The sequence below is a fragment of the Micromys minutus genome, assembly GCF_963924665.1.
Source record: "Micromys minutus genome assembly, chromosome: 11".
NCBI lineage: Eukaryota > Metazoa > Chordata > Mammalia > Rodentia > Muridae > Micromys > Micromys minutus.
In genome coordinates this window covers 16,527,798-16,541,280 of record NC_137980.1, presented here as the reverse complement: position 1 = coordinate 16,541,280, position 13,483 = coordinate 16,527,798, and the positions used below count along the sequence as shown (strand labels likewise).

Here is a 13,483-nt window from a genome sequence, read left to right as displayed (position 1 = left end):
CCCGTGGGAAACGGGGTGGCCCTCTCAGTGCCTATAAGGACCATTAGATTTCAGACGATCTGGTTAGTTTTCCAAAGCAAACCTGTGATACCGATTTGCCCCCCCAGTCTCAAACACACCGGCGACCTTCCCCCCAAGACCCCCAGCCTACTGGGGACGAAGCAGCAATTTCTACCGCGCCTTGGGGGGGAATCCGGGGAGCACGTGGCTAAACTAACTTCGAGATTAGCTGGCGCCTCGAAGCACGAGCTCCTGAGAGAAAACCAGAGCAGAGCAGCGAGGGACGCCGCAGGAGCGGCCAGGCGTCTCTCGGGACACGGCGAGGACCGCCCGGGAAGCCGAGGCCCGCGGCCGCCTTACCCACAATGCCCTTGGGGAGCGGCGCCCTAGCGCGGCGGACCCGGCGGGGCCTCGGGTCGCGCCCTGGGGCCCAGCTCGCGGCGCTCAAGGCCGAGGAGGTTGAACTCGGGCCTCCTCTGGCCTCAGCCCTCGCCCCGGGCGCCGGCAGTCCGCGGGGGGCGCCCTCCACGCCACTGTCCACGAACCAGTCGCCAGAGAACCGTCTCAATGCTCGACCCCGTAGCCCTCCGGCCCTGCCCGGAGCCCAGCGCTAGGCCGCAAACCTCGCGAGACTCTGAGCTCGCGTGGAAAGCTCGCGCCCCGGCCTCCGGCCTGACAGGCCTTGCAGGCCCGGCCCTGTCTGCTGCACTGCAGTCAGCCTCGCTGTGCTGACCTCAGGGTGTCTGTTGCAGGGGCGAAGGGCCCGGGCACCCCAACCACCACCTCCCCGGTTAAGACTAGCCCTCTCCCCGCCCTTCTGAGACCCCTCACTTCCCTCCCGTCCACGTTGCAGCAAAAACCCATCATCCTCTGTGTCACATACTGAAAATGATTTTATTTTATCCATTTACATTTAACGTGATATAAACGTGTCCGGAAAAGTCAAATCATAATGCTTTATATTAGCTCAAACATTTATTAAGAAAACCAAAGTCCATAAAGAAGCACAGACGATAAAGTTAAAACATTATCACAAACTGACCAGTCTGTAACAAGAATGCTTTATCTACACAAAACATCCTATTTCACGGGTTTGTTCATTCTTAGAAAGCGCTTCTGTTCTCTGGGTTTGGATTTGACCAGCACATGCAGAAAGAGCTGATTGCGTTTCTCTGTACAATGTTGCAGGGTTGTAGGTGTCCGCCTGCACCCACCGGCGACCGGCAGGAGGGGACGCGATAGAAAGACCACGAAACAACCAAGGGCACAGAGCAGCGAGAAGGAAAACAAAAACAAAAACGGAAAAGGAAGCAAACGAACACCAGTCTTGAAGGGTCTAGAAAAAGAGATGTGGCTTTTTGCTTTTACAAAAAAGGAAAACAAAAATTCCTTTACGTGTGTGTTTTGTTCTTTCTAGAAAGGCCTATCAAAATGGGAAAGACCACCTCTCCATCACACAAGTGCCCAAGTCTGCTCCAGCCACCCAGTGTGCTGCCATGTTCCTCCTGAGAAGCCTTCCCTTCGAGCCCCTCACACAGTTGAGCTTAAGAAAAGAAAAACCGAGCTATAAGGAAAGCGGTCTTTTGCAAGCCGGTAGAGGGTTGCACGGGCGTGACTGGATAGACGGGGTAGGGTGGTGGTCCGGGAAAGAAAGAAAGGGGGTCAGAGAAAGAATAGGGGACTAAATCAAATGACATCAGTTGGGCCCTCCGATGAGGCGGTTGGTAGCAGATGCTTGTCCACCTTTAAGACAAAATCCCTAACATTGTGCTGTACCTTGAACACGTCCGTGTGTGACCAAGACGCACTGAGTGTGTTTGCGCGCGCGTGTAGTGTCTGAGCGTGAGCTCTGGTGCGAGTTGTGTGTGAGTGTGTGCGTGTGTGCGTGTGCGCGTGTGTGTGCGTGCGTGTGTGTGTGTGTGTGTGTGTGTGTGTGCGCGCGTGTTTCTGCCCACAAACCAGTCCATTGGTGTCTGATTTCAGATCCTGAGTCGACTCCCTGGTAAGTAAAATGGCGGGAAGGATGCTTTCTGCCGGGCGGGCCCGGGAGCAGGGACGTGAGGCTCGGGGAGAGACTGAGCCCGAAAGGGAGGCGCGGGCGAGGCGGGATCCGGGGTGGGGGTGTGGGGAGATGATGACCGAAGTGTGGCCGGGGTCGCCTCCAGGCAGAGGCCGGGAGGAGGGCGCGAGCGCGACCTGGGCGAGCGGGAGGCCGTAGCGGCGGGCGGCACGGGGCGGGCGAGGGGAGCCGGGCTCGGGGGAGGGAACTCGGGAGGCGACCTCGCCCGGGCTCGGGGAGGACCGGGGACCCCAGGGAGGGGGAGGGGCCGGGATCCCGGCGCGCGCGGCCGGGGGCCTGGGGGGGAGGGGATAGGGGGGCGGCGCCCGGGCACAGCGGGCGGCGCGCGGCGGCATTAGGTGAAGCTCATGGAGACTGTGTGCTCGAGCGCCTTGCGGCGCAGGGAGGCGATGCTCGTGCCCCGCCACACGTCGCTGCTGTCCGGAGAGCTGCAGAGCTGGGGCGAGCCGGAGACGTTGCTGGGGCCGGGGAGGGAGGCGGGCACCATGCCGGGGAAGGCGGGCTGGTAGAGGTGCGACTGCAGCCCCGCGCCGTTGGAGCCCGCCAGGCTGTTAGACAAGCCCATGGAGTTGGGCGGCGGCCCCGCCGCCAGGCTGCACTGCGACAGCGACTGCGCCATGGCCTGCTGGCGGCCGAGCGCGGGCGGCAGCGGCAGCTGGGACACCCCGGGCATGGCGGCCGCCGCCCAGCGGGTGTCGTTGGCGTGGAAAGAGCACAGGCTGTCGCCCATGGCGGCGGCCGCGGCGGCGGCGGCCGACGGGAACTGGGGCAGCCCCGGCGTGGGCAGCAGCGTGCCGGGCGCGCGGAACACGTTGGTGGTCTTCTTGCGCTTCTTCCACTTGGCGCGGCGATTCTGGAACCAGACCTGCAGCAGGCGGGGTGGGGTGGGAGAGAAAGGCAAGACCCCCACAGGTTAGCGAGCCGGATCGGAGCGTGAGGTCCCCCAAACCCGGCCTCACACTGTCACCCAGCCGCCAGCTCCAGGATGAAGTGGCGCTCCGGGCTCGACACGCCCCCACGCCGGGCGCGAGCTCTCCGCGGCCTCGGAGCCACGCACACGCCCCCCTTCACCGCTACCGAGCGCAGACTCCGGAGCTCTCAAGTCGCGGTGTCCTCTGGCGTGGAACGCACCGAGCAAAGAGCACCGCACGAACCACTGTGTGCGGCGTTCACCGCCCCCTGCACGCTGGCATAGTCTGCATCGCACAGATGTGGCGGTCGTCAAGTAGGCATGTGTCAAGGCTCGACCCACAGGTGTACAAATGAAGACAAACATGAGTACCCATGTGGCTTAATAGCATGTCTTATAGCACTGATGGGGTATAGAATTTTCAGAAACACTGGAAATTTGGGGATTGATGAAAGGCCACGAATGACATAAACAGTTTCAAAATCGAAAGACAAAGGAAGCCCCTAACACCACGGTTGACAGAGCAGGGAGGTTAATGTAGTGACCCGTGTGGCAAAGTGAGCCACTGAGCTGCGGTGTTATTTGGTTGCCACCTTGATTTTTGATTTCTCCCTCAGTGCTTGGAGCAAGTCCCACAATGCTCCTCCCCATTGCTCTTCCAAAACACTGTGAGGGCCTGAGTGCGCCTTTCCCTGCGCCTTTTCAGGTGTGCTGGAAATTGCTGACTGAGGCCTTCGATCTATGCCTTCAGTACCTTACTTCAGATTCCTGATAACAAGTCCTCTGATACCTGCAAGGTGCACATACCCCTAAACACGCCTCTCTTTGTATAAAGGAAGCAAAATTTCTGACCAATACGAAGGAAAGGAGGTCAGCTTTAAAACTCAGGCTGGTCAGGATGCAAATCTAAATTTGTTGAGACAATGGACTACTTTTTTTTCTTTTTTCAGGGAGAACTGTCTATTAAAACATACATCAAGCAAGCCCTCCTGGGTTTTTTGTTTGTTTGTTTGTTTGTTTCCTGATTGTAGCCCAGGAATTTGTAAGCAAATGTGTCAACAAATGTGAAAATCACTATCACAGAGCAAAATTTCCTCTGAGTGATACTAGCCAACCTATCCGACCTTGATAATTTCCAGGTCTCCATCTATTTGAATTTTATCTGTAAGGGGATGGAGCTTTCTCAATGTGCTTACTTGGCAGACATTTCATTCAGAATCTAGGTAGCAAGATGACCACCTATGCTAAATATAAAATGGTGCCAGGCACAGATCGGATATTAACTAGTTTCCTCTTAGAATTTGGCCAACACAACCTGCTCTCCGAATCTTAGCCCCCAAAGTGATTTATCTGGTAATCCAATCCATGTACTAGTTGATTTGCCAGATGACTTATCAAGGATATGGATATATTTGCCTTCATTCTTGGCAAACCAAGAATTTATAGCTGTGCAAGCAAGCATACTCTTTGCTTACCGGTGTGAATAGCTTTGCAGTCTACAATTCTCCCTGAGTCTGCCCTTGTCTTACCTAGGACTTCACTCAGCACTTTATCTTTCTCTAGTTTGTACACCATTTCCCACATTGCTGCTTAACCCAATATCGATGAAGGGTAAGCATGACCTTAGTGGTGGCTCTAGAACTGTGGCACAGGGACTAATGAGGCTTCAGGGCCCCGACGGTGATGGTGGAATCTTTGTGGCTGGACTGAGCTGTGAGCAGCCTTTGGCCTTGGGTGGAAAGTGAGAAGACCGAATGTCCCAAAGACTCTTTGTAGCACCTGTCTGACACTAGTTTGGGAAGTTGGACAAGAGGACACCCTTGATGGAGACTTGTCTGTGTCTAAAACTTTCAGCTTCCTAGGAACATTTTTGGAAGGAAGAGTCAAGACCAATTCTTAGCACTCCCAGAGATAGTGAAGCCTAAAGGGGCAGTGTTTTGGCAGTGGTGAGTTGGGAGAAGGCATGGAGAAGGAAGCAACAAAAAGTAAACAGTGTCAAACTGCTCAGCAGAATTTCAAGAGCAAACCTTGCTGTCAAAAAAAAAAAAAAAAAAAAAAAAAAAAAACCCGCTTCCAAACCCAGGCTCTGCTCGGGCACACAAGAAAAAGAACCCCCCACCGTTAAAGGACAAAATATTAGAGGAATAATCGAAAAATCATGCTCAATTATGTTTGAGGGTTAGTACTCAAAGGATGGCTACAAGATGGTATTTAATGTTTTATGGTTTGCTGAGATTCAAAGGGGAAAAATCTGCATGGATTCTGAGCACCTTCATTCCAAGCTATGATGCATATGTTTTAAAAAATGTGAGTGTTTCCACTTGAAAACTAGAGCATGGCGGGTTAAAATGCAGACAAAACCTAAGGGAGATTTTTGGGATGCACTGATGACAACTCCAGGAAATATATTAACCACAGCCGAAGACCCAACTTTGTACTCAGTTTGAAATGCACCTCTCCTCAGAAAAATGCTTAATACAACAGTGAGAATCTAATGGAGGTTGGAATCTAAAAATCCACTTTCATGATATCTGCTGCTGCAGTAATATAGACATACTGTAAATGTATTTTAAAATATATAGCCCGTTTAATTCCCCAGCTATAAATGGCTCAGGAATAGAAAAAGAGGGGGGAGAAAGAAAGAATACACCCACCCACCCACACACACACACACACACACACACACACACACTTGAAGCAAATGCTTTATGAAGACCTCATTGGAATCCAGCAAATGATTAATGTGTAGATATGGGGGGAAATCTGGGGAGCTGTATTAAAGCCTAGATCTCAGGTTCATTTCGATCAGCCAGCCGTGAACTCTGGGCCGAATTCATTACACTTTAATAGTGCTGGGAGAGGAAGAAAATGCAATTTCTCATTCCATTAGAAAACTAGAAAATACTCTCAGCTTGTCCCCCTATTAAGATGTGGCAGGTGACAGGGCCATTCTAGGGGACACGGTCAATGGAATTACAGCACATTATTTTTGTTCGTATAAAATATTGAAAGGCAAGCCTGACTGTGCAGAAGTTATTTCACTGATTTGGTTTTTATGTAAATAAAATATTGAAAGTTAATTAATCCGTGCTAGAGACTAATGATTATGCTTATTATATTGCATTTGATCACGTAATTTGCATGATTCTCACATTGCTGCTTAATAAGCCATCCCAGGTTATAAATAATTCTGAAATTGGTTTCTAATAATGGCATGCTATAAAAGGAATGGTTTTATTACACTATCCAGAAAAGGGGAGCAGTAGCATACAGGAAGTGGCTTCCATGTGAGTAGAGGTGTTTTAGTAAACACTTCAAAATGTGATATAGTCCAGATGAAGAAAAAAGATAAGTAAATATACTGGATAATTCAGTCTAAAATTTAAAAAGTATCTTTGAAAAGTGCAAGCGCCGTAAGTTAAATGTTTAGATCATTTTAAATTAGTGCAGTGGCCCACACACTGGAAAGAATGTGTGGCAATCTGTTAACTATAAAGAAAACTATGAAGCACTCATCATATAAGAATGTAAACCAATTACTATTTAATTTGAATTTGGTCAAAGAGCAGTGGTACAGTGAATCGTGAAGCAAATACAGTTCCCATAAATTATTTTTGCATTATGTTACATAATGTTAATCATTTTGAAATGTTAATTAAGAAGGTTATGTTGATCTGATTACTTTTTAAACTATGAAACATTATTTTTTAAAAAATGTTGAAATTGCTATTCTATTAAATTGTTTCTATCAGCAGGCTCGGGCTATTATCTTTGGTTGAACATTATGCCAGAACAATTAACATACTTTGTCTCTTTCTTCTTGCACATTCTTTTGTGTACTTTTTGAAAATAACTACCACACAGTTTATATTTTATTTCATTTATAACTTTTTCTATTAAAAGAATCACTGTCATTAACCTTTGGAAGACCTAATAAAGTTTAATAGACTTCATTTTCTTTTTTCATAAAATCAGCCATCCAATTATATTTTATTTGTGATTCTAAGTTCTATTTTAATTTGAACTAATTACCAACATGTCTGGGTTAAGATACAGCACTGCACTCTTTTAAACAAAAATTGATTTCTCTTGAGGGCAAAAAGTGAATTTGTGAGCTTTGATTCTTCGATATTGGGCCTACAATCAAGTATTATTGTTGGTACCGACCGGGACTGTGTATTCCTGTGACAGTTTGAACCTACACTTAAAAAGAAGTGTAGGGTGAAGATTTAAAGATCATTAATAGGTCAGAACAATGTAATTAGCACTCTTCACATGTGTAATGTCTTTGCCCCATTGTTCAAGCTTTTCGGACTTCACTAACACCCAGATTTATAATGAATAAAATGATTAATCGTTGTGAATATTTATTTATTTATTTGACCATTTTAATTACCTGGGATATTCATTTCTTATTAGAACAAAAGTATGTATTCCTGTTTAGATGGTCTACAAAATGCCAAATGGAAATAAATTCTAATTTCCTGACCAATCAAATGTAAAAAAAAACAAACAAAAACAAAAACAAAAAACAAAAAACTAGAGTTCTAAAAGTTAATTTGAAAAATCAAGTAGTAGTAGCTTAACAAAAATTTTAAGCTAGCACCCAGGATTCTAGAAGAAAAAAACCAACCAACCAATCAAATAAACAAACAAAAAACCGGTCCAAAGTAGCGACGAAATATTTTCAGCACCGTGGATAGCTCACGGCTAAGTGCAAAGCTTCATCCAGGGGCCTGTCAATGAAAGTACACATTGCCAGTCTTTTTAAAAGAAAAAAGAAAGAAAGAAAATTGGGGTTCATTAATCTTACATTTTCTTCCCCAATTTCCAGAAGCGATACAGGTGAAATTTCCTAGATTTCGTATAATTACAACTTGGAGACTGGCTGGATAAAAATATGGACGCAATAATGAATTCCTCCATTACAATTTAACCTTCCTGAGCTGAAAAGTGCCTTCTCTGGGTCAAATATTTACCACAGACAGTGCTCATTCCCTGCCTTCCTCCTTAGGATAATCTTAATTGTTGTATTAAAATTTAAAAACCCAAAGCTTATAGGTAGTGTAGTATTTTCAGCCAGTCCAGTGCATTAGTAGATCAACCTAAGGCAAAAAGCCTTTGAAAACAACAAAGCTGAGGTATTTTGCCTGAAAGACCAGAGAGGGTGATATTTAAGAGAATAAATCCACACCTGGTGATTTGAGTACTCCACCCCCCCCCTTTTTGAAGGCACCAATTGTGCCCTGATTCCGCTCCCTTGTTCTCTGTATAATTACGACATTTCTCCCCTTTACTCAAATTCGTAATAGAAACTCATTACAGGGCAATGAAACACTTGTCACCAGAGCTGGAGCAAGGTGCGCACTGGGCTTAGCTTCTGGGAGACAGGAAAGTTCCCTTCTTTGGAGGAGGGAGTTTGAACCCCCGCAGCCCCGACACGCCGGGCTTGCTTTTGAGGAGTTTTGAGATGAGGGATGTGGCTGCAATGGAGGAAGTCCATGGGGGCCTGTCGATCGCCTTAGCCAATGTTTAGACCGAGTTGGGGGATCCTCCGACCCCAGAACGCAGTAAACAACAAGCGCGCAGCCCGGGATCCCTGCTGGGCACAATACCAGCTCTGCACTCCGATCCTCCCGTCCCTCCTTGCCGTCCTCCCCTGAGCCCAAGCCCGGTGTACCTGCACTCGCGACTCGGTCAGCCCGATACGCAGCGCCAGCTCCTCACGCATGAAGATGTCGGGGTAGTGGGTCTTGGCGAAGCTCCTCTCCAATTCGTTGAGCTGCGCTGGGGTGAAGCGTGTCCGGTGGCGCTTCTGTTTCTGTTGGCCCTGCTGCTGGCCGGCTTGGCTGGGGTTGGGACCGCCCTGGGGCCCCGGCTGCTTGTCTGGGTCTTTGGCACTCACCGCCAGCGAAGCGGGAGTAGAGCCCACGGTGGTGATGTCCTCGCCGGGCAGAAGAGTGGCTCCTTCGACTGGGTCCGAGTTGGGCGCCAGGTCCCCTGGATGGCCCCCAGGGTCAGAGCCCCCCACGCCCAGCCTACACTTCACCGCCTCCCGGTGGCCCAGAAGCTCGGCGGCATCTTTCATACCTGAGGACAGAAGGGATCTTGGTCAGTACTGTCCTGGCGACGAGAGAAGCCGGTGTCATCCCTGAGCGGTTCTGCTTCAGCCCCATCCACCGCTCCCTCTGCGCCCACGCTCGCCCCGCGGCGGAAACTGCCTGGTCCTCAGCCCGGCTTCCCAGGATTTGGACAGTTGGGCTGAAATAACATATCCCGGCCTTCCCTTTCTCTCCACAGCCGGCTCTGGTGGTTCACGGCTTTCGTGTCTCCCACCATTCAAAAAACAAAAAAACAACCCCAAAAACTCCCGGGCCTGACAGTGAAACACACCCGAGTCCCTTCACTAACTGTATAACCCCTGGTGTCCCAGGAAACCTTGAGAAAATTCTTAGACGGGGGATGCGGGAAAGGAAGAAAATAAGAGAGATTCCCTTGGAGGCTGCTCCTCCTGAGCATAGGCGCTCGAAGAACTCTGGCCAATTCCCTCTGACTTTCGGAAGATGAATACGTCTCCAAGCCTTCCACCCCTCAAAATAAACCCAAATCAGCTCCGCCTCCCCTTCAAATCAGAGAAAGTGTTTGGGAAATGGAGTCATATCCATCACTAAAGCTTCCTAAGCCAGAACCCCAGAACCTGGTAACCCAGATAACGTTAAAGAAATTTGAGGAACCTAAGCGCCATAACAGTGAATCAAACTTTAGAGAATTCAACTTTTCTCTCCCGAGAAACAAACGGCTCGCCCCTCCCAGTCACTGCCGGCCCTGTAGAAGGCAGGAGTGCCTAACAGGATGCGTTGGGCTTTTCTTCTGAGCCAGGGCATTTAGCAAATCCACCTTCATACAGCCGCTTCTCCTTCACGCCAATTTTTTTTTTTAAAGAAAACAAATTTAAGCACACTTAGAAGAGGAGGAAGTGATAGAAAGAAAGAATGGGAAAAAAAGATGAAAGAAATTTCAAATCAAAGCAAACAAGAGTGGGAAAAGAGAGAAACACCTTCAAACAAATTATCACAGGCGAGAACTCCTTTTAAAAAAAAATAATAACGATGACGGGGAGAGAGGAAAAAAAAATAAGAAAAACAAAAAGTGTCAGCATTTCCAACTCCGTTTTGTTTTGGAATCTACATATTCCATAGATTTTTTTAAGACGATGTTAAATCAAATTAAACTTTAATACAGCACAATTACTTTTAAAGAAATTAGTCCATTTAGGGCGCATTAAGGTAAAATAAGGAACAAATTGACAATTTCCTGCCCCGGCTTCTCCTGGCTGCCCGGGTGAGAGGAACTCACTCACCTAGCCTGGCGTCCAGGAGGTCGGCGTGAGACAGCATCGCGCACCGCTCCAGGGCGAAAGCTGTTCCCCCCCAAATTTTAGCGGCTTTAAGTTATTTAAAATAGATATAAGCTATAAGCTATACGATATAGATATATATAGATCACCTAAATGAAAGAAAATTCGGTTTGTGGTTAAAAAGGGGGCTTCTTGCATTATAATGTCCTTTAGAGAGACGGGGAGGTGCTTAACAGTTGAATGAACCCGTGAGCAGCTCGGCGAGAGGACCAATCAGGAGGGCAGCCTGCAAATGTCAGCGCCCGGAGAGTCCCCCACTCCGCCCGCCCGCCCGCCTGCGCCTGCCGGGAGGAGGCGGCGGCCGCAGCCCAGGCAGCTCCAGCCTCCAGCAGCCGCTAAAGCAGCAGCGGCCACCTTGGCCTCGCCCCTGGGCCTCTGGGCCGAGCCTTAGTCAGTTCTTCCCGTGGATTTTCTCCTGACACACCTTCCCTTTCCTTGTCCTGCCTTGCTCGCTTCACAGGCGCAGCTCGGTGTTTCAGAGCTAGGGTGTCCCTGGAGCAGGAGCAGTTCAGACACCAAAGCAGGGCATGACCTCTGCATGACCTGAGACTCTCCACCCCCCCCCCACACACATACATCCCACCCCCCTCCGCCCCCGCTGCCCCTGCCCGTGCCATCTAGGCAACACTGGTCAAAGCCCTAGCTCACCAGCCGGCGAAGCCACCACCTCTAGAAGGACCCTAAATTTCTGCCACTGTTCTGCAAGGCCTTCGCTAGAGACCCAGACTGTGGCCTACTGAGCCCGGAGCCCAACGGGAGCCTAGTTAATAAAGAGGAAGCTGGCTCCCCCTATTCTGCCAAGGTCCGCTGTCCGCTTAGGGGGAGACTTCCTCCTTCCTCCAGAACCCCAGGAGCTGCTTCCCAGGACCCCTCTGCCTGATGGGCCTAAGCTCTCACCCAGGGCCCAACCTGCTCTTTCAGTCAAAGTTTCTAAGTTCAGCTAGGCGACCAAAGCCACTTACGGCAGTAAATAAAAGTCAGACGCTCTTTATTTTCCTCGTGGATATGTTAAACTACTTGAACAATTTAAAGTGCTTTTTGCACAAGTGAAGCGAACCATTTCTAATGTTCTGATTTTTCAGAGCCAGCCAACAACAAAGTTTAGATTAGTAATATATTTCTAACCAGAGTAATTTTCAAGATCATTAGGCATTTATGTAATTAGTGCCAAATCTATAAGCTTTTATTACGATTATTAGAGTAAAATCAGTATAAATTTGTACTAATTTACTACTGTTTAGACTTGGCTGTCAAGCCCAGGGGTTCTTATTGTAAATGATAACTGGGGAAATTAAGTGCAAAATTCTGTACCGTTTCTGATCTGCTCCCAAACAATCCGTTTCAATTGTATTTGCAGCAGAACATGATAACCCCCTTTAAAGTTATTTGACTTGTATTTTTATTTGCAACCCAAGAAAAATGCCCTCTACCCAAGGCAAGATGAAAACTGATATTTACTGTTCCCAACTTGATTAACATTGATTTTTAATTCGAGGGTGATGCAATTAAGATTATTCATTTAGTGCAAATAAAGCTTCCACAAAAGGGTGGCCCTCTGAAGTCTGTTTTAAATAATACCGAACAAATGGCTTTTTTTGTTCGTCGCCCAATTGACTTACACAAAACATTGAAAATGCTGCCCGAGAGCAGATGCGAGAGGGTGTGTGTGTGTGTGTGTGTGTGTGTGTGTGTGTGTCCTTTACTGTGTGTGTGTGTGTGACAGGGAAGAGCAAAGAGACAAAGGAGGCGGCGAAGCAACTCTGGAGCAGTTTTGTTTCCTCCTCTTTTCCCTTCCTCGGTCCTTTTCAAAGTCCTGCGGTGCACAACCTGGGTGCGCGCGCCTGCACCGGCTCAGTCTGGCTTGGGAGTGCAGGGTCTCGGCTACGTGGGTGTCTCGGAGCGCCGGAGACCGCTCACCCTGCTGCTCCGGACCTGGCGGGGCTGCAGCGGCCGCCGGGCAGCGGGTACCAACCCGGCCTAGGAGCTGGGCGCCGGGATGCGCTCCAGGAGGAGCCTAGGCGACAGCCGCACGCTTGGGAGAGACTTGGGGGGCTTTCAGCCAGCGCCCGCTGCCTTATCCAGAAAGGTTTCTCCTGAATGAGCAATTCCAAGCCCTAAAGCAAACTGAGCCCCTCTGGTAGCAGCTTGATTTTCTCTATGCACACCCCCTCCCCCCATTTTGACAACTCGGGCGCGCTCAGCAGGCGGAGACAGTTCCCCAGGGCGGGACTGTACACTCAGGACCTGGCGCAGGAGCGCGCACCTGGGACTGGCCCCGGGTTTCGAACTACCAGGGAGGGGCTTTCTGGGCATTCAGGCCCGAAAGCCCGATAAAAGTGTCGTCAAGTGGCTAAAGAAGGAACCAGAAGGTGGGATACAGAAGGTGGGAAACCGATGCCTGCTCGGTAGAAGAGTCTGAGAAGTCCGGTGCTGCGGTGACCTGGCTGCTTAAGTGAGGGACCTGAGAGGTCACCTGGGAAAAGAACAGGCACGAGCCGACAAGTGTGTGCTCACAAGCGCTGGGTCCGATCCCGCAGCAGCCCCGATCGGCTGCCTTCGGTGCCTGGCGTCCTCTCACACACACTCGCTCACACACACTCGCTCGTATATTCTGTTTTGTTGTATCTTTCAGGTCGATAAATAAATGCATAATAGTTAATGTGAAGACACATCAGTAATAACAATGGGACAAAATCAAAGGATTATCCATCTCTGTTAGTAACCACTGAATAACAATGTTACGGCGTGATTGATAGCCCGCTTCATTTTATGACTTTTCTATTGGTCTTGATTTTTATAGCAGTATAAACAAACTAAATCATTTCTTCCAAGACTTCAGAGCACAAGCACCTCAGAGAGGGGAGGGAGAGAGGAAAGAGGAAAAAAGAAAAAGGGAAATCTGAGAGTGGGAGGGGGTGACAGGGCAGCTTGGGGGCGTCGCGGTGGGGTGGGAGCGAGCTGGAGTCCCGGAGCTGGCAGCCAGCAGGGTGGCGGGCAAGCAAAGAGAGTCTGGTGTGAAATGTTTGCCCCCCGCTCCAGGTTCTGGCTCTGCAACTCGGTTCGGCCGGCGTCTGAA

The 13,483-nt window shown here is 49.4% G+C and overlaps 1 protein-coding gene across 1 annotated transcript; it reads right to left on the bottom strand.

The window, feature by feature from the left end:
• Positions 1–2,414: 2,414 nt before the first annotated feature.
• On the bottom strand, positions 2,415–10,387 carry OTP (orthopedia homeobox; the record flags this gene model as incomplete). The annotated part of the gene is made up of 3 exons (XM_080925004.1): positions 2,415–2,945; positions 8,671–9,080; positions 10,351–10,387. The coding sequence occupies 3 exons, from the start codon at positions 10,385–10,387 to the stop codon at positions 2,415–2,417; spliced, it is 978 nt and encodes a 325-aa protein (XP_080781130.1).
• Positions 10,388–13,483: the final 3,096 nt, after the last annotated feature.